Source organism: Echeneis naucrates, chromosome 1 (assembly GCF_900963305.1).
Source record: "Echeneis naucrates chromosome 1, fEcheNa1.1, whole genome shotgun sequence".
Classification (NCBI taxonomy): Eukaryota; Metazoa; Chordata; class Actinopteri; order Carangiformes; family Echeneidae; genus Echeneis; species Echeneis naucrates.
Genome location: NC_042511.1, coordinates 1,983,614 through 2,004,437, shown reverse-complemented (window position 1 = coordinate 2,004,437; position 20,824 = coordinate 1,983,614). Strand labels below are relative to the sequence as shown.

At 46.8% G+C, this 20,824-nt stretch overlaps 2 protein-coding genes across 3 annotated transcripts; both read left to right on the top strand.

Annotated features, from left to right (window-relative positions):
* The first annotated feature begins 3,695 nt into the window (after window positions 1-3,695).
* On the top strand, window positions 3,696-11,534 carry LOC115039938 (E3 ubiquitin/ISG15 ligase TRIM25-like). Of its 2 annotated transcripts, none has more exons than XM_029497342.1 (9): window positions 3,696-4,400; window positions 4,962-5,057; window positions 5,832-5,912; window positions 5,987-6,139; window positions 6,519-6,678; window positions 6,796-6,834; window positions 7,286-7,360; window positions 7,850-7,927; window positions 10,730-11,534. In XM_029497342.1, exons 1-9 carry the CDS (start codon window positions 3,801-3,803, stop codon window positions 11,005-11,007), a joined length of 1,560 nt encoding a protein of 519 aa, XP_029353202.1. In that variant the 5' UTR covers window positions 3,696-3,800; the 3' UTR covers window positions 11,008-11,534. The 2 variants fall into 2 exon arrangements, with proteins under 2 accessions (XP_029353202.1, XP_029353200.1); XM_029497340.1 differs by having other exon boundaries at window positions 3,697-4,400; window positions 8,879-10,856.
* An 841-nt stretch (window positions 11,535-12,375) lies between these two features.
* Window positions 12,376-20,804, top strand: man2b1 (mannosidase, alpha, class 2B, member 1). Its single transcript, XM_029497338.1, has 23 exons — window positions 12,376-12,499; window positions 12,676-12,778; window positions 13,431-13,604; window positions 13,689-13,882; window positions 14,222-14,354; window positions 14,562-14,707; window positions 14,780-14,979; window positions 15,065-15,185; window positions 15,376-15,454; window positions 16,007-16,116; window positions 16,189-16,296; window positions 16,448-16,564; window positions 16,829-17,011; window positions 17,091-17,188; window positions 17,279-17,399; window positions 17,761-17,879; window positions 18,045-18,146; window positions 18,223-18,310; window positions 18,398-18,478; window positions 18,626-18,850; window positions 19,332-19,481; window positions 19,571-19,673; window positions 20,172-20,804. The coding sequence occupies exons 1-23, from the start codon at window positions 12,389-12,391 to the stop codon at window positions 20,273-20,275; spliced, it is 2,970 nt and encodes a 989-aa protein (XP_029353198.1). The 5' UTR covers window positions 12,376-12,388; the 3' UTR covers window positions 20,276-20,804.
* The last annotated feature ends 20 nt before the right edge of the window (window positions 20,805-20,824 follow it).

Genomic DNA, 20,824 nt, shown 5'->3' with positions numbered 1-20,824 from the left:
ATAAATGATTTAACATTTCAAACTGATGATATTCTCAGTTTTTTGAAAGCAGATGTCGGCGGATGAGTCATCACTGTAATGGAAGGTTTAGCAGCGACGAAGGCCGCCTCATTTTTAAAAGGAAATTTTGTATGTCAGAGTCCAAACCAACACGAGTCTGCAGCTCTGACACTGATGCAAAGTGAAGAGTTATGTGTTTACAATAATCAACATTATTTAGAAACATAAATCACCTCTGCATGAACGTTTGTTCGTCCCCAGGAGAATTGATTCCAGCGTGGATGTATATGAATGATGAGCGAAAACTTTGAAAGATTTAAAAAAAAAAAAACTTAATTAAATGTCAAATATGATTCATGATTCAAAAATAATGTGAGCAGAACTGATAAAGAATCAGACCACCTCTGAGGACCCTCTGAAGGTGAGCAGCAGATCCTTTAAGTCCTGGAATGGATCTGGACTTGTTGTTCCAGCTCGTCCCACAGATGCCGGATTGGATTGAGATCTGGAGGATTTAAAACTGAGTGAAAGAGACCGCAGCCTTTAGGGAAAAGTGTTTCTAGGAAGGGCCAGACTTGGTCTGGACCAGGTTCAGGTTGGTGCTCTGTGTCAAAACTTCCCAGCAGCACCAAGCTGTCTCTTCCAGCTCGTCGTCTTCGTGGTAACCAGGAAGTCGAACTTACGGCTGGTTGGTGTACATGCAACTGATTTTGAAACAGGAAATAGATTCTGTGAGTAGTTTTCGTAGGACTCTCTTAAAAAAACAGCCCATTGGTTGGTTATCGTGACCTCATGGTTAGGATTTGTTGGTAGGCGACATGATGGGCTGATGTAGCTTATAGAGGTGGAGGTCGGGTCAACGGCACACTATGACTATGACACAAGAGGGCAGTGTTCGATTCCTCATTCAGCTTGTCTCCTTTCGCGAAGAACAAATTCACCATCTTCTCCTAAAGCCAGCGATGAAGACGCCTCATTTATCTTTTTGGTTCTGAATTTCACTTTATCTTCTTTTGGTGCAAACAGGAAGAAAACCACCGAACTTACATGTCGCCCTCTTTGAAAGGAAACAGGACTCTCTGGGGCGGTCTATAGCGGCTCAGTGCTGTATCCCGTTACTGTTCCCTGTGCCGGTGTCTCCGGAGACCATCGCCGCGGAGAGAAAGAGCTTGATACAATTAATTCACCTCAGACCCTCATCGCCACCTTTGTTTATTTGTCCTTTCTCAGCGTTCTCGCCTTACATCCATCCCTCCATCCCTCCCCTCCTTCCTCTACAACTTTCTCTCTCTCTCTCTCTCCCACTGACCAGCTGCTTTCCTTTCCTCCGACCAGCCCGGCGAGGACCGACCCATCAGGCCCCGCCCCCTCGCGGTCCCGCAGGTAAACCAGAGACGCCTGGGGCAACACCCCGACCAGGAAAGGCCCAGGATCGCCTTACGGCCTAGCTGAAAAGGGTCCATTCTGAAACGGAGAGTACAACACAGACCCGCTTTGAACAAAGAGCCAGGGGAGTCCAGGGATCAGACCCCCCTTTTGGGCTTTGTCTGTTTGTGGTCTCAGTCAGACAGAGGCTTGGATCACAATCAAGGACCGGGATTTGACAAACATCACCGGCACAAAAGTCAGGGAGTCACACAATCGTGGGCCGCAGTGACATTTAATATATCAGAACCTAAACTTTCCGTCAAATTTAACTGCAGCCAAATCACAGCTGAAAGTTTAGAGACGGCTCTCCCAGTCTGCGCCTGAATTCTGGTTATCTGGTTTCTGGGGCATTTCTGAAAAAAATAAAAACTCATATTATCTTTAGTGTTAGTGCACCGAGGGAGCCACGCAGCACTAATCCTGAGTCCTGCTGAGAAACTGAACCTCACAGAGGAAACTGTTTGACTCTCAGGGCAGATAAAGTGACCCCTGTGTGTGTGTTTGTGTGTGTGTGTGTGTGACTATCCAACAGTCTTCACACACTATGGGAAAATTTCTCACTTTCTTCATCAGCTCAGTAAATATTTTCCTCCATAAAACGACTTTCTAGTTTTAAGACTTCTTAATACCACATGACGTTTTTGTTTTTTTTGATACCCTGGTCTTATTAAAATAGTATTGATTAGGGGACGCAGCTACCTGGAATGGTGATCTGCCTGATAAAGCACAGATCCATTTTAAAGTCAGGCAAAAACTTTCAAAGGCTCCATCTATCGGTAAAGAGTCTCTTTATAAATAGTTCAGGTTGTTAGAAGCGTTCTCTGCAGGTTTAAGGATGTGAGTCCAACATCCAGACACTCCCCACAGAAATAAAACTCAGAGGCATCTCACCAGTTGGCTTTGGACTTTTAGAACAGCGCTCCAAAGTTTTGAGGTTATGGATTCAGTCCAGCAGCCTGATGGAAGTCTGCAGGACTGAGGAGGTTTGGCTGGATTATTATCATTCTCAAACACTTAAACAGATCCACAAAGAACTTTATGAAGCTCAGTGAAGCAGAATTGTAAAGCAATTACCACGTTAACGCTCATCTCGGAAAAGCTCCCATGATGTTGGAGTGATGGTCTAAAGAACGAGAAGACGAAGACGTCACGTTGCAGTCCAGCTGTGAATAATACAAAATCCCCTCTCACAGTTAATACAAGTTATGATAATACAATCGTTTCAGTATTTTTTATTTATCAAAAGAACAAGTAACATAAAGAAAAAAAGGCAGCACGCTGCTGATTTAGGGTGAAAGAAGGAAATAGAATTAAAAAGCGGTAATAAAAATAAATAAAAAAGCTTCAAAAAGGGCCAGAACAGTCATCTGCGCAAGTTATTGCAGGATATATTTTGGTTTTTATGCTTCAGAATAATCATTTGTGAGAGACAAATGCATCAGCATGTAGAGAAATTTGATTTAATACGTCGAAGCAGAAACATCCTCTCAAACTGAACACAACTCTGCATCACAATAAAACTGGAAAATCTGCTGCTGAAATCTTGGTGGATTTGTGGTTACACGATGCTGCCACTGGATGTCAGGGTAAGTACGTCCACATGCAGCATTCATCTGGCCTGTGAAGGAAAAGAAAACACCTCAGTGTTGAGCTCAGTGAACTGGGGATTCATTCATCTCTGTCATTCTCTTACTTCTTCGTTGTCCCTGAAGGCGATGAAGGTTTCATTTTATTAGGGGACATTTTCCCATAGACTTCAACACGATCTGACTTCTTTTTCCCATCCTGACCACCAGGATCATTATTTCAGTGAAAATGTGTTTTTTAAAAATGAAAATGAAAACAGAAGGACTGATCCTTTACAGCAGCCTCCAGCCTGTCAGACAGCACTGAGGGCATCAGTCTCCTGCCTGTCAGACAGCACTGAGGGCAGCAGTCAGACAGGAGGCAGCAGTCTCCTGTCTGTCAGTAAGCACTGAGGGCAGCATCTTTCATCCTGTGAGACAGAACTGAGGGCATCAGCCTCCTGCCTGTCAGACAGAACTGAGGGCATGAACCTCCTGCCTGTCAGACAGCACTGAGGGCATCAGCCTCCTGCCTGTCAGACAGCACTGAGGGCATCAGCCTCCTGCCTGTCAGACAGAACTGAGGGCATCAGCCTCCTGCCTGTCAGACAGCACTGAGGGCATCAGCCTCCTGCCTGTCAGACAGCACTGAGGACAACATCTTTGAGCCTGTCAGACAGCACTGAGGGCAGCAGCCTCCACCTAACCACGGGGTGGATCATTGCGGAAGAACTACTCCTGATTTCGGACCCCACCCCTTCCACAAAGAGCCGACCGAGCCGCCGGGACCGGGTCCGGCTCAGGGAGATGGCCCAGGCCAACATCTCGGTGACGGAGAGCCAGTTCAGGTGTCCCATCTGCCTGGACCTCCTGCGGGACCCGGTGTCCATCCCCTGCGGACACACTTACTGCATGTCCTGCATCAACGACTACTGGGACCAGGCGGGTCCGGGGCGCTTCAGCTGCCCCCAGTGCCGGGACACCTTCAGCCCCCGGCCGGTGCTCCGGAGGAACACGGTGCTGGCCGAGGTGGTGGCCAAGCTCCAGCTGACGGAGGCGGCGGCGCGCCCGGAGCTTTACGCGGCGGGAGTCGGCGAGGTGCCGTGCGACTTCTGCCCGGCAGAGAGCAAGCTGAGGGCGGCCAAGTCGTGCCTGGTCTGCCTGGCGTCCTTCTGCGAGCTCCACGTCCGGCCACACCGGGAGGTCGGCACGCTGCGGCGGCACAAGCTGGTGGCCGCCGTGGAGCGCCTCCCGGAGCGGCTGTGCGCGCAGCACCGCCTCGGTCTGGAGCCGGAGGGCGGCGGCTCCGAGGCCGAGGCCGCCGGGGACTGGAGCGGGGACTGCCTGCTGTGCGAGGCCGACCAGGAGGAGGTCCACACCGTGGACGCCCAGAGAGCCAGGAGGCAGGTACGGATCCACCCGGTCCAGGAGGTCCTCTGGCTGTTGGTGGCTGTGGACTGGATGAGATTAGATTAGATTAGATTAGATTAGATTAGATTAGATTAGACTCTTTTCTGATTTAACAGACACTAAAAGAGACTTAAAGGAAACTTTATCAAAGTGCTTTGGATTGACAGAAACATCTCAGAGGTTGTTGTTGTTGTTGTTTTTGTTGTTGTTGTTGTTGTTGTTGTTGTTGTTGTTGTCTCACAGGTGGTGAAACATCTTGATTTGGTTTACTGACGTTATTTTCTCTGTCTACCTGTCTGTCTCTCTCTGTCTGTCCATCCTTTCTTTGTCTTTCCTGTCTGTCTGTCCTGTCTTTCTCGTTCCTGTCTCTCTCTCTCTCTCTCTCTCTCTCTCTCTCTCTCTGTGTCTGTCCGTCCTGTCTTTCTCTTTCTCTTTCCTGTCTGTCTCTCTCTCTCTCTCTCTCTGTTTGTCCTGTCTGTCTCTCTCTCTGTGTCTGTCCGTCCTGTCTTTCTCTTTCTCTTTCCTGTCTGTCTCTCTCTCTCTCTGTCTGTCTCTCAGCTGCAGCTCCAGGAGGCCCAGAGAACGTTTCAGGGGAGGATTCAGACCGGAGAGAGAGAGATAGAAGAGTTCCAACAAAGTTTAGAGTCCCTGAAGGTAACACACACACACACACACACACACACACACAATGCTCAGCTTGTATTTAGAATCTAAGCCTTTAAAACGAGCCGTCAGGACTTCAGTAACTTTATGATGTCACAACAAAGCTGCCACGCCCACATGGACCAAACGTCCAGCTGTGCAGGATTTTAGGTTTCCCTGGAGTTTCACCTGAAATCTGTTAGAAAACAGTTTTGCTGTCTCTTCTGACAATAAAACAGCAGAACGTTAAAGTTCATTGATAACGAATCATCGAGGTTCATAGTCTTCATGGATTCGTGGCAGTCAGGCAGCTCCCTCAGATAGACCGGCTGTGGCGATAAACGGCGACACAAATAGACACACAACTGTCACCGTCAGATCATCCTCTCACACTCTGCTTCGCTGGAGCTGTCGGATCGGTTTCCACTGCACAAGCTAATTTAAGTTCCATTGTATCTGCCCCTCCTACAACCTTCCAGTAACAACCTCCTCCTCTGAGCAGCATCTCCATCTGTCCAGTCTGAGGCTTCTCCAGCTTCTTGGAAAATCAATGCATTCATGAATCTGAACAAACTGAGCTGAAAATGAACCAAACTGCCGCCAAAAATCGACAAACCTCAGGCTGGCTGGCTGTGCGGACGGTGGTTTTGTTTTCACATACTGATGCGAGGAAGAAACTTAGATATGGAGCTGCACCGTGTTGTATGAATGAATGTCAGATTTGCTCCCTGTGTCTAATAAATAGTCCACATCACTGATGACCTCGCTGATGTGTGTGTCCTTCAGGTGTCGGCGTCTGCGGTTCTGGAGGACAGCGAAGCTCTGTTTGCAGACATGGCGCTGCGGCTGGAGAAAACCAAGGCAGAGGTGAGAAGGACGTGGATACAATGATGTGTTGTTTCTACGTTCTTGTGTCACCTATGTGTCCTTCTGTGGCGTAGGTCCGTGCCAGGCTGGAGGCCAAGGAGCGGGCGGTGGTGGGGAGGGCCGAGCGCGACTTAGAGACTCTGGAGAAAGATCTGGAGGAGCTGAGGAGGAGAAATGAGGAGATCAGTCAGCTGCTGCAAACAGAAGACAGCGCACATTTCTTACAGGTGAGGGGGCTTCAGAAATCTATATTTCAACCTCACTTTGAGAATCACAACTCAGATGACGCCGGATTATGGAGAAGAAATGTGAAAATTTAATAGCTGCATGTTGAATCCAATGAAGCAGCATCGAGCTCGTAACACTTACAGACAAGTAATACGATTTAAATTGGTGCGTCTGAGGTTCTTCCTTTTCATCTAATGGATCCTGGAAGCCACAAGGGCTTGCAAGATAATGAGTCAGTAGTGACTAGTGGAAAAAAAAAAAAAAAAAAAACAACACACACACAACTCCCGCCTTGGTGCTATTTTCAAATTCAATTGTACAAGGAATTAGGAGAGGAGGGCTCCTGATACTACGCTGTTTTTTCCACTGACGGCTCAGGCGGCCCCACTGCTGTGCACTCCTCTCACCGCCGGTCGGCACTCCAGAGCCCTCAGCCTGCCCACAGAGGCCTTCAGCGGCGCCAGGAGAGCGCTGTGCCACCTCCGCAGCCGGGTGGAGGAGGTCTGCAGGGAGGAGGTGGACAAAATCAGCCGCGCAGGTACGGCTACGCCGGATACGATGACGTCACATACCGAGGAATATCCCTGATGGAGCTGATTCTGCGTTAAGATGTTGTAAAAGGTTCAGATCGGTTTAACGACGGTTTCTCTTCCAGTTAACGAGAACTACATGTCCAGTGGAGAAAGTGTAAAAGGTAGGCATTAGAAACGTGATGCACGCAAACACAAACACACAAACACACACACCCTTGCGTGAAGGCGGCGGCTCTGAGGTGACCCATTTTTACCAGGCCGCAGGTTTTGGCATGACACTTCACACTGCAGGGGTCAGCGGGCACGTTCATAATTTATGCAGAAGAAGACGAGGAGATGTCTGACATGTCTCCAGCTCTGCTCCGTCCAAAACAGTTATTTAACTTCACCGTTAAACTTCAGCTTTCTCATGTTTAGCTTATTGGGCCTAATTACAGCCTTTCAATAACACGACCATCCGTTTCATTGTCACTCACCTGCCTTGTTTTAACGCACACTGTGACTCGTGAAATGTTGTTTTGTGGTTTTTGTCTTGCTCTTAATGGTATTGCTGAGTTTAAAAAATAAAAAAGAAAAAGTCCAATGCTATTCACATCTATTGTATTTGGGGAGGTGGCAGAAATCTGAGTGTGGAGAACACCAAACCTCAGCAAACGCAGCCACCTGCGGGGCAACAAACCGCTCGGGGTAAGTGAACAGTTTCTGGGGTAAATTTTGGTGAACTAACCTTTCCCAACCCAAAAACCTGACTGGCACACACTGCTCGTTGTGGCTAATGCGGCAAATCAAACAACATAGACAGCCTGTCCTTTGGCACCATCTGGTGGTTGTAGCTGGAACAGCAGTACATTCATTTTTATCCAAATCTGGGCTTTACACCTCCTGTCTACACCTGACAGCTGGAGTCAGCCTTTAGAGTTTGTGGCCCAGAAGTTTCATTTTACTGAAACAGAGCCAGACAGAGGACGTGCTCAGTTTTCCTTAGAGACGTCATTTCCTCCAGTTTCCTGGTTTCTTCATCAGGTGGAATAAAGATTTGCAGGCTGACGGCATCTTTCTGTCTTTGCCTCTCTGCTGCTCTTTTCATTCATATTTATTCGGGAAAGTCCAAAAAGTTTCTTGCCTCTTAATGTAAACAAGAGTTTTCAATAACTCCTTCTCTTTGTGTTTTTGCAGCAGTGCCGCTGTCATTCGCTCTGTCCTCTTTGTCTCTGCAGCCGGCTGATCAGAGAATGAGAGCAGCTTTCCTCAGGTGTAAGTACTTAACTGTCCTCCTCTTCCTTTCCTGCATGAAGTCTCCCTGTGTCTGTCTTTTTTTTTTTCCCCCCATCCTTTTCTCTTTTCTCCTCTCTGTGCTTCTAGTCCAGCTCATAATGAGAGTCCTGCTATGAAATCTGAGAGCCCGGTCTGGATTCTCATCAATTATGGATGGCAATCATACTGTATTTATGACACTCAGGTCCGTCACCATGTCCGGACAGAAAAAACAAGCCGGCTGACAGGACGACAGAGGTAGCAGCAGCTTGTCAGCCATCATTAATTCATTTGGTCAAAGGATGATCAAGGGTGTATGTGTCACTTATCCACACTGTGCCCTGACGCGAACGGAAACAGTAGACGGCTCGACACGCTGTCTGTCCGGCTCTGGTCGGCAGATTGATGATAACTTAGAAACTGGAAGAAAAATATTTGAAGCAAGGAGCTGAAATGTCATCAGGGTCATCCTCCACGAATGAATCTTACCTAAACGTTGTGTGTTAAATCTTAAACCCGTTGAGATATTTAGTACAAACCAAACTGTGTGACAGACGGATAGACAGACCAACACGACCAAAGTCAGAGCAAAGCTGCAAGACACCAAAAAACTCTGGATATGTAAACAGTCCCGAACAGTAAAACAGGACTTTGGAGTTTGTCCAGTCTACAAAACGATTTATTCTGAGAGCCTCCCTCTGTTTAGATCCAAGCTGATGTAAAGCGACCTTTGGACAATCAATCCGATTATCGCAGTAATTCTCTCTCTGACTGGAGCTGGGACACTCTTCACATCACTTCTTTCGCCTCAGCATGTCAGTTTTTTGTTGCATGCCTGCATGGTAGCCTAAAACTTGGGAGAACTCCCAGTCAGATACTTCGTCAGTCTCACTTCTTGAACGTCACGTGTGGTCGTTCCATCCTCTTATGGATGTTTGTGTTTCTCCTCAGTTTCCTGTCATCTATCCTTGGACCCCAACACAGCCCACCCTACTCTGATTCTCCTAGAGGGCCCCCAGGGCGCCCACTGTGGCGAAGAGCCCCAGGCCTACCCGCCTCACCCCCAGCGTTTTGATTCGGTGGCACAGGTCCTGTGCAGGGAGGGCCAGTTCGGCGGCGCCAGCTACTGGGAGGTGGAGTGGAGGGGAGGCGGATGGATCGACATCGGTGTCACCTATCGAGGCATCGGGCGCAAAGGTGGGGGGAAACCCTGCCTGCTGGGGCGCAACGAGAACTCCTGGCGACTGAGGTGCACTCACGCCGGATACGCCGCCTGGCACGACAACCGTAAGACCACTGTGGCAGCGCCGCCTTGCCCAAGGATCGGCGTGTTCCTCGAACGCCAGAAAGGAGTGCTGTCCTTCTACAGCGTGTCGGACACGATGGTGCTCCTGCACACATTTCGCTGCCTGTTCTCTCAGCCGTTGTACCCGGCCTTCCGCCTGGACCTGGACTCCACTCTGCTCATTTGCCCCCACGAGGGAGGCAACGGGAACCCCCCATAACGTTCACTACGTCCTCTCCCAGACCCTTCATACAACAAATGCTGGAAAAGGCTGTTCAAGGGCTTATTAATGTAAACATAAAAAATAACCCAGTATGCAAAATCCTTCCACAGCCCGAGTCTGACCGATTTAGCTCCACATTTGGGTAAAATTCAGCTTTTTTTTTCTCAGATGGAAGAGTTTCTGTGTCTGTGGCCGAATTAATCCAGATGTGGAAGCAGAATCTGACAATCATCCTGTATGTGGGCCAGACTCGGCCGGAGGAAACACAAGCAGATGTATCTTAATTACCTGGTGCCGAAGCAACAAGGTCAAGAAAAAGCACCGCAGTCAGGAATCAAACCGTTTTCTCTTCCCATCTGTCTTCTCTCAGTGTCTCCTTTTTTAATCAATTTTGTAACTGTGAGTTGTCAAAGCAGGAAAAGTTGGGGTACCTAGAAGGGTCCGGCCCAGCAAAGACCCCTGATGCTCCAGCACCCAAATGATATTCCGGCCAATTTAACGTTGCAATAGATACAAACTCGAATGCTAAAAAGTATTTGCCCCCGCCTGCTATTTGGGATTTACATTGTTGGGATAACATGTCGAATATTCCGGAAGGAATCTGTCTGCATTGACCTCACTGCCATGCGACGTGAAAAATCCCTCCGTCTTCACGATGAAGATGTTTTCTACAAAACATTCAGACAATTGAAATGCCATAGCAGTGAGTGTTTTTGCTTTGCGTTACGTGTGTCATGTTTTGCGAGGCCGTTCAAGGTCATCGTCTTTTATTGCGGGTACGTTTTTGTGTAGCAACACACTGTAGGTTTGTCTCCACGTTTGAATTTGATGAAGTTTGAGATTTGGAAGTTTGTGTCACTCTTGTGTGCAATATTAAATAAGCTGCTGTTAGCTTAGCTTAGCACAAAACCAGATCCTTCGTGCGGTGCAACTGAATACTTTAAAAGTCTTCAGCTTCTGGGAATAGTTTTTACTGCGAAGGATCTGACCGTCGGACAAAAATCCATCAGCCACCTGAATCAAGGAGGAAGCTGTGAAAAGGGACACACTAAAGATTAGAAGTAGAAAGAAAACAGTCAGTCTGGCCATCCAAACACAACATGCTCCGAGTTTGGACAGAGAAAGGTTGAGTCGGTCCTCATGCTAAGCTAAGTTAGCCAGCCGCCTGCTGGAGCTTCATGTTTACTGTGCTGTTGCTTTTTATTTAAGTTAAACAACTACTATCAGTCACATTTTCCAGGTCTTCATTCACAATTTAAAATGTCTAATTCACAATATGCTTTTTTTTTTCCAGGGAATATCCTGTCAATGTCAGCATGCAACCCAAATTCATTATCAATGTATGAGTACACCTTAAAGAACTTGGTGATGTATGGGAAATCATTTAAAATATGTATTGTTTTCTATCCTGCTCCGGTTATTATGCTGAAGTGGATAAATATCACATGTGCATGCCTTCAAATCCAACCCCATTATACGTCCTATCTGATTATATCCAATGTAGTCCCATCCCGTTGTTACCTCATAAAAACAAGTAACGACTCACATTATGAGAAAAAAAGAAAAATCTGACCGAGTGTTTGCACTGACGCCTGTTTGATTGTAGCAGCACGGAGGACGCGCTGAGCTCCTCTTCTTCCCCCTGAACGTACTGTGGTTTTTCCTTTTTCTCATCAAAGCCCGCTTTTTGAAAGGTGCCATTCCAGAGGAGTGTGATTCTGTGACCGCACACTGTGTCAGACCTCAAATGTAACCGACCAGCAAAAAAATAATCATACAGGCATGCAGCACCTCACCGTTAAAGTTACGTTTCCATAAAAGCTATTTTTTTAGGATTTGCCAACCTGATTTTTTTTTTCTTCTTCTTCTTATCTAGCAGGTCAATCCAAGTTTTTATTATTTTGGCCATAAAGTGCATTATTCCAGAGCTGATCTGTCAACACTGGTGCGATAAATTTGATCTACTTGTAGCATTTTCACTTCCTGTTTACTCGCTGTGCTTCCCCTGTTGTTCTTCAATGTTCTTCAGTGTTGCCTTTTCCCAGATGAGTTCATTCAGCCGTGGCTCACAACAATAAACTGATCCAGGTCCGAATTGGTCTGCTTGTTTGTTTGTTCGTTTTGTGAACTGCAAGAAGACAAAACTTCCTTGTTGTGTAGTACAGCTCAGTTAATGTATCATTCAATGCACATTCATAAGTTCATTTTTAAACAGAAAAAATGACTTAACTTGCACCCAAAATCTAAATATAGTGGAGTCATGAGGACTTCTTCTACTTCCCTTCTTTATTTGCTTTATTTTATCAGACTGCTGAAAATAGATTTTCCAGCTGTAGAACCTTCTACGACTTTACCTTTATCAAATGGACACAGTATTACTCCTCTGTTGAAAATAAATCTCATCCTCCTTTCTCACCTAAATGTGCATTGAAAGAGGAAAATGTGGCTCCTCCAAGTCCCCTTAAATAAAACTTAATGTGGTCACGCTTTAACAGTTAATCAACATCCTCCATACCGGTTCAGAGAGAAATAAATTCATAGTTATCAAAATGTGTGAGTCATTTATCATGACAGAGTTGTCTCGTGTTCTTTATAATAATAATAATAATAGCTTTATTTATGTAGCACATTTATAAAGTGCTTTGACATGTAAGATATACATAAAAAAGAAAAAAAATGTTCTATTTAATTTTATTCATAAATAAAATATATAATATAATAAATAGCCTGCATTTATCTAATATTTTGCACGAACTACTCCAAATAATTTACAATAAAATAATAATAATATTTTATTAAAGACAACCCAATAAAATCCTTCAGCTGCCTGTCAGTCTCAGCTGAGGGAATAAAACACTCCTTTTTTTCCATGACAGCTGTCTCCAGAAGTCACATGACCCGCCTCAAAGTAAACAGAAGTCATGTGACTTCTGGTGTGACTTTATTTTCCAACATGGCGGCCGAGGCGCTGCGGCTGGCCGCCGCTGTCCTTCTGCTGCTCTGCGGGACTTTGAGTTTCCCCCTCGGGCCGGAAACAAACCCCGCAACGACGTGCGGGTACGAGGTTTGTAGTTTTATTTTATTTTGTTCTTCAAAAATAAAATAAAAGCGGAGAAGACTTTTTGACTTCCGGCCGCTTTCACTATCGGTCATCTGCTCGCTTTTATTCGGTCCGTGAAGTAAACGCCTGTTGCGTTCACGGTCTGTGTGATGTTTGTGATGTTTGTGTTGTTTGTCCAGTCGTGTCACGCCACCAAAGCCAACATGCTGAATGTCCACCTGGTCCCGCACACACATGATGATGTGGGCTGGCTCAAGACCGTGGACCAGTACTACTATGGAGGTTTGGACACACACACACACACACACACACACACACACACACACACTTACACTTCTGTCCTGTTTTATGTTGTGTAGTTGGTGCTGCCTGTTTGCCTTTGCAATTTTGTGTAAAACAGGAAATATGCGCAGCAACAAACGTAATTTCAGACTTAATTACTGTGGTTAAAAAAACACACACACACACACACACACACACACACACACACATTACAACCACTGACAGGTGACGCCAACAACAGTATCTGGTCACCGTGGCAACCGTGACATTAAACTCACATGACAGAAATTAATTAATCTTCAACTTCTCCATAATAATAATAAAAAAAAAAAACTGTGAAAGTGTGACATAAAGGTTAAAATTAAAGTCATAAAAATACCAAAGAATAAAAAGTGCAGAATATAATATATAAATATTTACTGTGACAGAGCTGTCCTCTCCCATTTCCTCCGCTTTGTCAGATCAGGTGCTCTCTGTTAATGAGCCTCTTCACATTTATAGTTTTATTTTTATTTCTCTAAAATTACAGTCACCGTCTGTGTGCTATCTTACGTCAGCAGAGACTGAATTCACTGCAGCTACTGGTTTTAAATTGTGTTTATTTGCGTGGATCAGTTTGTGGAAGTGTTTTGTCGTGCGTGTGCGCGTGCAGACCGAAATGACATCCAGCATGCCGGAGTGCAGTACATCCTGGACTCGGTGGTGGATCAGCTGCTGAAGAACCCGGACAGGAGGTTCATCTACGTGGAGACGGCCTTCTTCTACCGCTGGTGGAAACGGCAGAGCCCCAGCATGCAGCAGACGGTCAGGCAGCTGGTGGATGAAGGTAGGTGAAGCATCAACACGGTCTGTAACCGCAGCCCGCGCTCTCCTCCTCCTCCTCCTCCTCACCCCCACCTTCCTCCACCAGGGCGTCTGGAGTTTGTGAACGGGGGCTGGTGCATGAGCGACGAGGCCACGACTCACTACAGCGCCGTCATCGACCAGATGACCATGGGCCTGAGGTTCCTCAACGAGACGTTCGGGGCTTGTGGTCGCCCCCGAGTGGCCTGGCACATCGACCCGTTCGGACACGCCCGTGAACACGCCTCCATGTTCGCACAGGTGCTTTAGAACAGACCGCATTTCTGCCGTGGCTGAAATAAATTAGGTTCAAAATTATGTTGAATTAGGAGTAAATAAAAATAAAAAGTCAAAATACCAAAAAAAAATTAGAATAATAACAATATTTAATTCATCTAAACATCATTAGTTTTGTTTTTCAAACAATGTGCATGAATGTGAACGTTGAAAATCTTTTCATTTAACTGTTAATGCAGTTTTTTTCTTTCTTATTTAGTTTATTTTAGTTTTTTGGCCGTTTGTGTTTCTGATTTAACCCGTTCAAGCTTTACAAGCTAGAAGTTCTTTTGCTCCGGTCACCTCCTGGTTGTCTCCCTCCAGATGGGCTATGACGGCTTCTTCTTCGGGCGTCTGGACTACCAGGACCGGACTCACAGGATGGTGCAGTTGGAGCAGGAGCTTCTGTGGAGAGCGTCGGACAGCCTCCCCCCCCCCACGGCTGACCTCTTCACTGGTAGGAAGAAAAAAAATACAAAGGCTCGTTTACCAGATTAACAACCACAGTGAAAGTTTAAACTCTTTTTCTCCTGGGATTAAAAAAAATATAGATACACATGAAAAATATTCCAAGTTTTTATCACAGATGAAATTGAAAATTCACTTGGGGGGTAATTTGGGCGAATGAATCCTTTAACTTTTTGCTCTTTGCCCCCCCCAACAGGAATCCTTCCAAACGGTTACAACCCTCCTGAGGGCTTCTGCTGGGACCAGTCCTGCGATGACCCGCCCATCAGAGACGACCCTGACCTGGAGGACTATAACGTTAACGACGTGGTGAGCCGCTTCCTCGGCATCGCCAAAGCTCAGGTACGACGCGCACCAAACAGTTCAGCTCGTACCGTCAGTGTCCCATCTTTACTCACAATCCTCTTCGGTCAGGCCACGGTGTATAAGACCAACCACATCATCATGACCATGGGCTCAGACTTCCAGTACGAGAACGCCAACCTGTGGTACAAGAACCTGGACAAGCTGATCCTCTACGTCAACGCCCTGCAGGCGAACGGCAGCAAAGTCAACGTGCTCTATTCCACCCCGTCCTGTTACCTCCAGGAGCTGCACCGGGCAAACCTCACCTGGTGAGCTTTACTTTACTTCAGTCTGTCCATATAAGAAATATAAGAATTCATTCTCAACTTCATTTTTTCGTCTGTTTGAATCCAGGGCTTTGAAGACGGACGACTTTTTCCCGTACGCCGACAGCGATCATGATTTCTGGACCGGCTACTTCACCAGCCGACCGGCGCTGAAACGCTACGAGAGGATCAGCAACAGCAACCTGCAGGTGGTGTCGTTTGTGTTTTAGAGGCCAAATCCGTTCACCATTTCAGGCATCACGTGGAACAAAGGCTCATTTACAGAAGGAGAACTTTATTTAGTGGAACAAGTCTGTCAATGTTTTTGGGTCAGACTAAACTAGAAATGTGAAGTAGGCATATAAATGTTTTAACTGCGTGACTTTCTTCTTCTTCCAGACGTGTAACCAGCTGGAGGTGCTCGCTGGCCCGGCCTCCAGGACAGGACCCTTTGGGGAAGGTGAAAGCCAGACCATGAGTGAGTTTCTGCTGTTAGGGTTAGGGTTAGGGTTGGAGGGTGTGGAGGATCTGACCTGCTCCGGCTCCGTCATCCAACATTTAGATAATGTCAAGTTGTGTTGAAGAAGATCAGGAAAAAGTTTCAAATTCAGGTCATTGTCGTTCAAATATGTTCAATCATGAGGAAGGGAAATTCTTGACCCAAGTCCAGCAGCAAATCAATCAAATCAAATTTATTGATGTAGCGTTAGAGCAAGTCCAGACCAAACTCTTTATGGTGTTATTAAAGAGACATAACAAAACAGCAGCATCCAGAATAAAAAGTAATTCATGAATAACAATAAAGTATTGAAAAGGTAATAAACCAAGTAAGAAGAAAGGCCATTTCCCCATAGGCTTCAATACAGTCTGACACATTGTAACTCAGAATAAAGTGAACAGATGGTCAACTTTTCGGGAAGGAGGGAAGGTCAGAATATTTCCTGTGACTCGGCTGACTAAAGGTCAGATTATTAAACCTGGATTCAGCCCGCAGAGGGGATTATGGGATTATGTGGTTGTTTCGTGGCAGAGAAGGCCATGGCGGTGGCTCAGCACCACGACGCCGTGTCGGGCACGGAGAAGCAGCACGTGGCCAACGACTACGCCAGGCGTCTGGCGAACGGCTGGCAGCGCTGTCAGGTACCTCAGACTTCACGCAGCAGCGTCCTGCTGTGCGGCAGCTTCTGATGTTGTTCGCCGTCTGTCTCTCAGGTTTTGGTCAGCAACAGTCTGGCCGCTCTGAGCGCCTCGTCTGCCAAGAGGATTTACTGCGACAACCTCAACATCAGTGTGTGTCCGCTCACCGAGTCCAGCAGAAAGGTCCGTCACACACAGACACACAACCTGTGCGACAGATATAACAATTCATTTTCCTTCAGCAAAGATTTGTAATTTAAAAATGGCGTGTCCCATAGCTGCATAGGATCTTCTTCACTATCGTTGTGAATGACGCTCAGCCTCTTCCTCTCAGTTCGCAGTCACCGTGTACAACCCTCTGGCTCGGCCCGTCTCGTGGGCCGTCCGGCTGCCCGTCAACGGATCAGCGTACGCGGTGTCCGACGCTAAAGGTGCAGCAGTGGACTGTCAGGTGAGCAGGTGTCGTCTGACTCAGGAGATTTTAGACGAAAATATATTTCTGTTGATCCGTAATTTTGAACAGAACTCGTTTTTGACAGACATGTTTTTTTTTTGTTTGTTTTTTTTTGCCAATCATGACATTATAGTCATACTCAATTAAAATTTGGTGATTTATAATCTGCAATAATCGTAGCTTCTGTAACCGATATCAGTTTCTTCACAACGTTATCTGGAGAATCCTGATGATCCTTTCCCCACGATGTGTCTGGTCCAGGTGGTCCCAGTGTCTGCGGCCACTCGGGGGGTCCGGAGGAACCGGGGCTTCGCCGTCAACGAGCTGGTCTTTCAGGTTCAGGCTCCTCCTCTGGGCTACAGCACCTACTCCGTGTCCCTGCTTCAGAACGGGCCCCCGCCCGCCTCCATGAAGCCCCGGCATCCTGCAGCCATCCAGAACGAGGTGTTGAAGCAGCTCCTCTGTCGTGTTGCATGCTGGGAGATGAGTCCGTGAAGCTGACTGTTATTTCTCTGCTCTCCAGTACCTAAGAGTGACCTTTGACCCAGATACCGGCCTGTTGAGCAGCCTCGCCAACCTGGAGACCAAACAGAGCATCAAGCTGACACAGAATTTTTATTGGTTGGTGTTTAGTAAAAGAAAAAGAAACACACAGTTACACAATGAAACCTGCAGTTGATGGCGTTTTGTCGTGCTCGTGTGTGTTTCCAGGTACAACGCCAGCGACGGCAACAACACGGAGAGTAACCAGCCCTCAGGAGCTTACATCTTCAGGCCCAACTCGTCCACGCCATTCATCATCAGCCAGACGGCCAAGACCGAGACGGTTCAGGTACAGAGAGCGGCATCAGGTTCTATGACCCGTCTTCTCACGAGATTAATCAGTTCGTGGTCAAATTAAATCTTTTTTTTTGAAATGATGGTCTCTTTTAGAGGAAAATAGCCTGCAAAGCAGGAGATGGGTTAGGGGGCGTGGCTACTGTGTGATTGACAGACTGTGGAGGCGGGGTACACCCTGAACAGGTCAAAGGACTAACACAAGGCCAACATTTAGAGAAAAACAGTCAGAGACACTTTAATTCACAACTATGGACAATTTAAAGTCTCCCAATACCCCAAATGGAGGGGGGGGGGGGCATGATGATGATGATGATGATGATGATGATGAGATATGGCGTTGTGTTCTTTCTCAGACGTCGGTGGTGCAGGAGGTCAGGCAGTGGTTTTCTCCCTGGGTGTCTCAGGTGGTTCGTCTGTACGCCGGCAGCAGAGCTCTGGAGCTGGAGTGGACAGTTGGACCGCTGCCCATCGAGTAAGAAGGAGGGGTGGGGGGGGGCAATCAATCAATCTGTGGCATCTGCTCGACATGGCAACCCAAAATCTGGAGCCCAAATGTCTATATAGTTGTTTTTAATATTTCAAAAATACATGAATTAGTATCTGTTGAAGAAGTTTGCTCCCCTTCATCCTTAAACAGCGACAGTCTGGGGAAGGAGGTGATCACCCGTTTGGACACCAGCATTCAAACCGCTGAGGTCTTCTACACCGACTCCAACGGACGAGAGGTGCTGCGGAGGAAGTAAGACGGCTGCCTGCTGGCTAAAAGTGCGACAGCCTAACAGCCCCTAAAGGTCAGCTCTGGTTCTCCCCCACAGGAAAGACTTCCGCCCGACGTGGACCCTAAAACAGTCGGAGCCCATCGCTGGAAACTACTACCCCATCAACTCCCGAGCGTTCATCAAGGTTGGAGCAGAATCAGTCATGTGAATACGTATAAATCGGTGAGAACGGGGTAGAAGAGATGTGCTCAGTGTTTCGTGTGTTTGTCAGGATGATGCGGACCAGCTGACCGTGGTGACCGATCGCTCTCAGGGAGGAGGGAGCATCCACAACGGCTCTCTGGAGATCATGGTGCGAATGCACAAAAACACCACCACACACACTCCACTCGCCAGGCTAATCCTCCATTTTCTGCTACTTAACCTGGAACAGACCGAACAGCGAGGATCACACACACTCCACCACCAACACTAATTCCCTCTGAGTCTCTCCTCTCAGCTCCACCGCCGGCTGCTGTACGACGATGTCCGCGGTGTCGCCGAGCCCCTCAACGAGACCTCCCACATCTTCCCGGACGGGTTGGTGGTCCGCGGCCGCCTCCTGCTGTCCCTGGAACGGCCGCCCGTCGCCGCCGACACACACAGGCTGATAGCGCAGGAAATGGTGCTGCAGCCGCTGCTCACCTTTACTGATGGTGACCTGAACCCGAACACCCGACTGGAGGTGAGAGGGGTGGGGGTGGGGTGGGGTGGTCAATGGAAGTGATAGGACCAGAATTTAGTGCTTTTTCAGCAAAAATACAAAATGTTCTCTTGATTTAGTCTCTGAAATGTTCTTTTTCATTAATATGAGTAATGTAAATGCTCGGACATGCTGATAGTTAAAGGTAAACGTTCTGTATTAAGGCAAAAAGAGAATAAGAGGCATTCAGAATCTTATGGATCTTAACTGTTAAAAATAAAACTGTAAAATGTTGGACCTTTGTTTTTTAAGAAAAATATAGAAATATAGTCGTCGTCCTCTTCCAGTAACGAATGGAACTAACCAGATTCTGTCACATGTTCTTGTTTCTAACAGTCTCGGTTTATTGTTTCAGAGTGGAAGTTCTCAGAAATGATAAAATGACGTTTGATTCCCTCACACCGGTCAGATTTGAACGTTTCAATGCCGCCGACCGCCCCGTGACAGAAATGTGTGTCTGTAGTTCTCAGGTCTTCAGGCGGCGCTGCCCCCAGCGGTCCACCTCCTGACCCTGACGCAGTGGGACCAGGACCTGGTCCTGCTGAGGCTGGAACATCAGTTCCAGAGCTGGGAGAGCAAAGTCAGCTCACAGCCGGTGACGGTCAGCCTGCAGGTCCGAGGCCGAAACGTTTCTTTAGTTAAAATAGAAGGTGGAGTAAATGTACATAATTATTAACACTGCATCTAATTCCGTCGGTGTAGAAGCTGTTTTCCACGATGGAGGTGGTGGGCGTGTCTGAGATGAACCTGTCGGCCAATCAGTGGAAAGACGAGATGAGACGTTTCGCCTGGGCGCCACAGACAGGTACACGTGATCCGAGGCTTCCTCACGTCAGATGGGTCCTGGTTTTCATTTCAAAAGGCCAAAGTTAATTTCACGTTCGGCATCAAATTGGTTTCCTCACAAAGAGCATGAACATTCACGCTGAAATTTGGAGGCTAACCAGGATTTAATTTAATTAACTGGAGGTTGTTGCTTCGTTTGGTTCATGACAAGAGTTTGTTCCTACAGCCAGAATCACAGAAAATGTAATAATAGATAAGATTATTAAACTAAAGGAGAGCCGGACTGTCCAAAATGGAAACGGTTCATCTTCTGATGATGATGAATGTGCTCAGATTTCAGTGTTTTCTCCGTAGCAGCAGATATTTTATTCATATTTAAATTTCAAACTGATTTCACTGCACCGTTCCCGTCAGCTGAGGACTCGTTTAACAGGCCGGTCGCTTTGTTGGTGAACTGCAGGTGTCCGGCGGCTCCACCAGCTCAGTTCATCCTGAAATGTTGTCCTTGTTTTTCCAGATGAGACGCCCGTCCTGAAGACCTTCCAGGACATCTCCCCGTGGGAGGTGACCCTGAGGCCGATGGAGATCCGAACCTTCCTGCTCAGGGTCGTCCTCAGATAGCCAATCACACGCTTTTGTTTGTTTTAAATGGCTGGTTAAGTGATAGTTTTATTCAAATTACTCTCCTGCGGCCTTCTGCTGGACCACCAAGGAGGGGCGATGAGCGTTTCTCCTGTTTGCCTGATTTTTGAACGTAGGGATAGACGACCCTGCTCCTGATGAAAAATCAGATGGACGCTGTAGCCTGATGAAGCCGGGCTGCCAATTCCTGACATACATCAATTTTTTATTTGTTTTACTAAGAAATGAAGAAGCTGCTTTCGATGTTTTTCATCAGAAACATCAGTGTACTTTTTGCTGGCGTTGCCTTTTAATTATTTAGTGCAGTCACATGTAAAAAAAAAAACAAAAAAACAATTAAAAAAAAAAAAAAATTGACTGCACTAAATGCCTCCGACACTGACCCTGGATCATTTTAGCCCATCTGTGTGCAATAAGTAACTTTTCTACTTCTGCCAGTGTGTGTTTGTACTTTGAAAATGATTTTTATACTGATCAAGCAGCTCATAATAAAATCTTTCACTCACTGTGATTCTTGGGTTGTTAATG

Excerpts from the sequence above, each read along its gene's own strand:
- man2b1 (XM_029497338.1), top strand. The coding sequence starts at position 12,389 with ATGGCGGCCGAGGCGCTGCGGCTGGCCGCCGCTGTCCTTCTGCTGCTC. Across the intron at positions 13,605-13,688 it reads CAGGCAGCTGGTGGATGAAG|GGCGTCTGGAGTTTGTGAAC; the intron begins GTAGGTGAAGCA and ends TTCCTCCACCAG. Across the intron at positions 16,297-16,447 it reads TCACCGAGTCCAGCAGAAAG|TTCGCAGTCACCGTGTACAA; the intron begins GTCCGTCACACA and ends TCTTCCTCTCAG.
- LOC115039938 (XM_029497340.1), top strand. The coding sequence starts at position 3,801 with ATGGCCCAGGCCAACATCTCGGTGACGGAGAGCCAGTTCAGGTGTCCC. Across the intron at positions 5,058-5,831 it reads AAAGTTTAGAGTCCCTGAAG|GTGTCGGCGTCTGCGGTTCT; the intron begins GTAACACACACA and ends TGTGTCCTTCAG. Across the intron at positions 7,928-8,878 it reads GAGAGCAGCTTTCCTCAGGT|TTTCCTGTCATCTATCCTTG; the intron begins GTAAGTACTTAA and ends GTTTCTCCTCAG.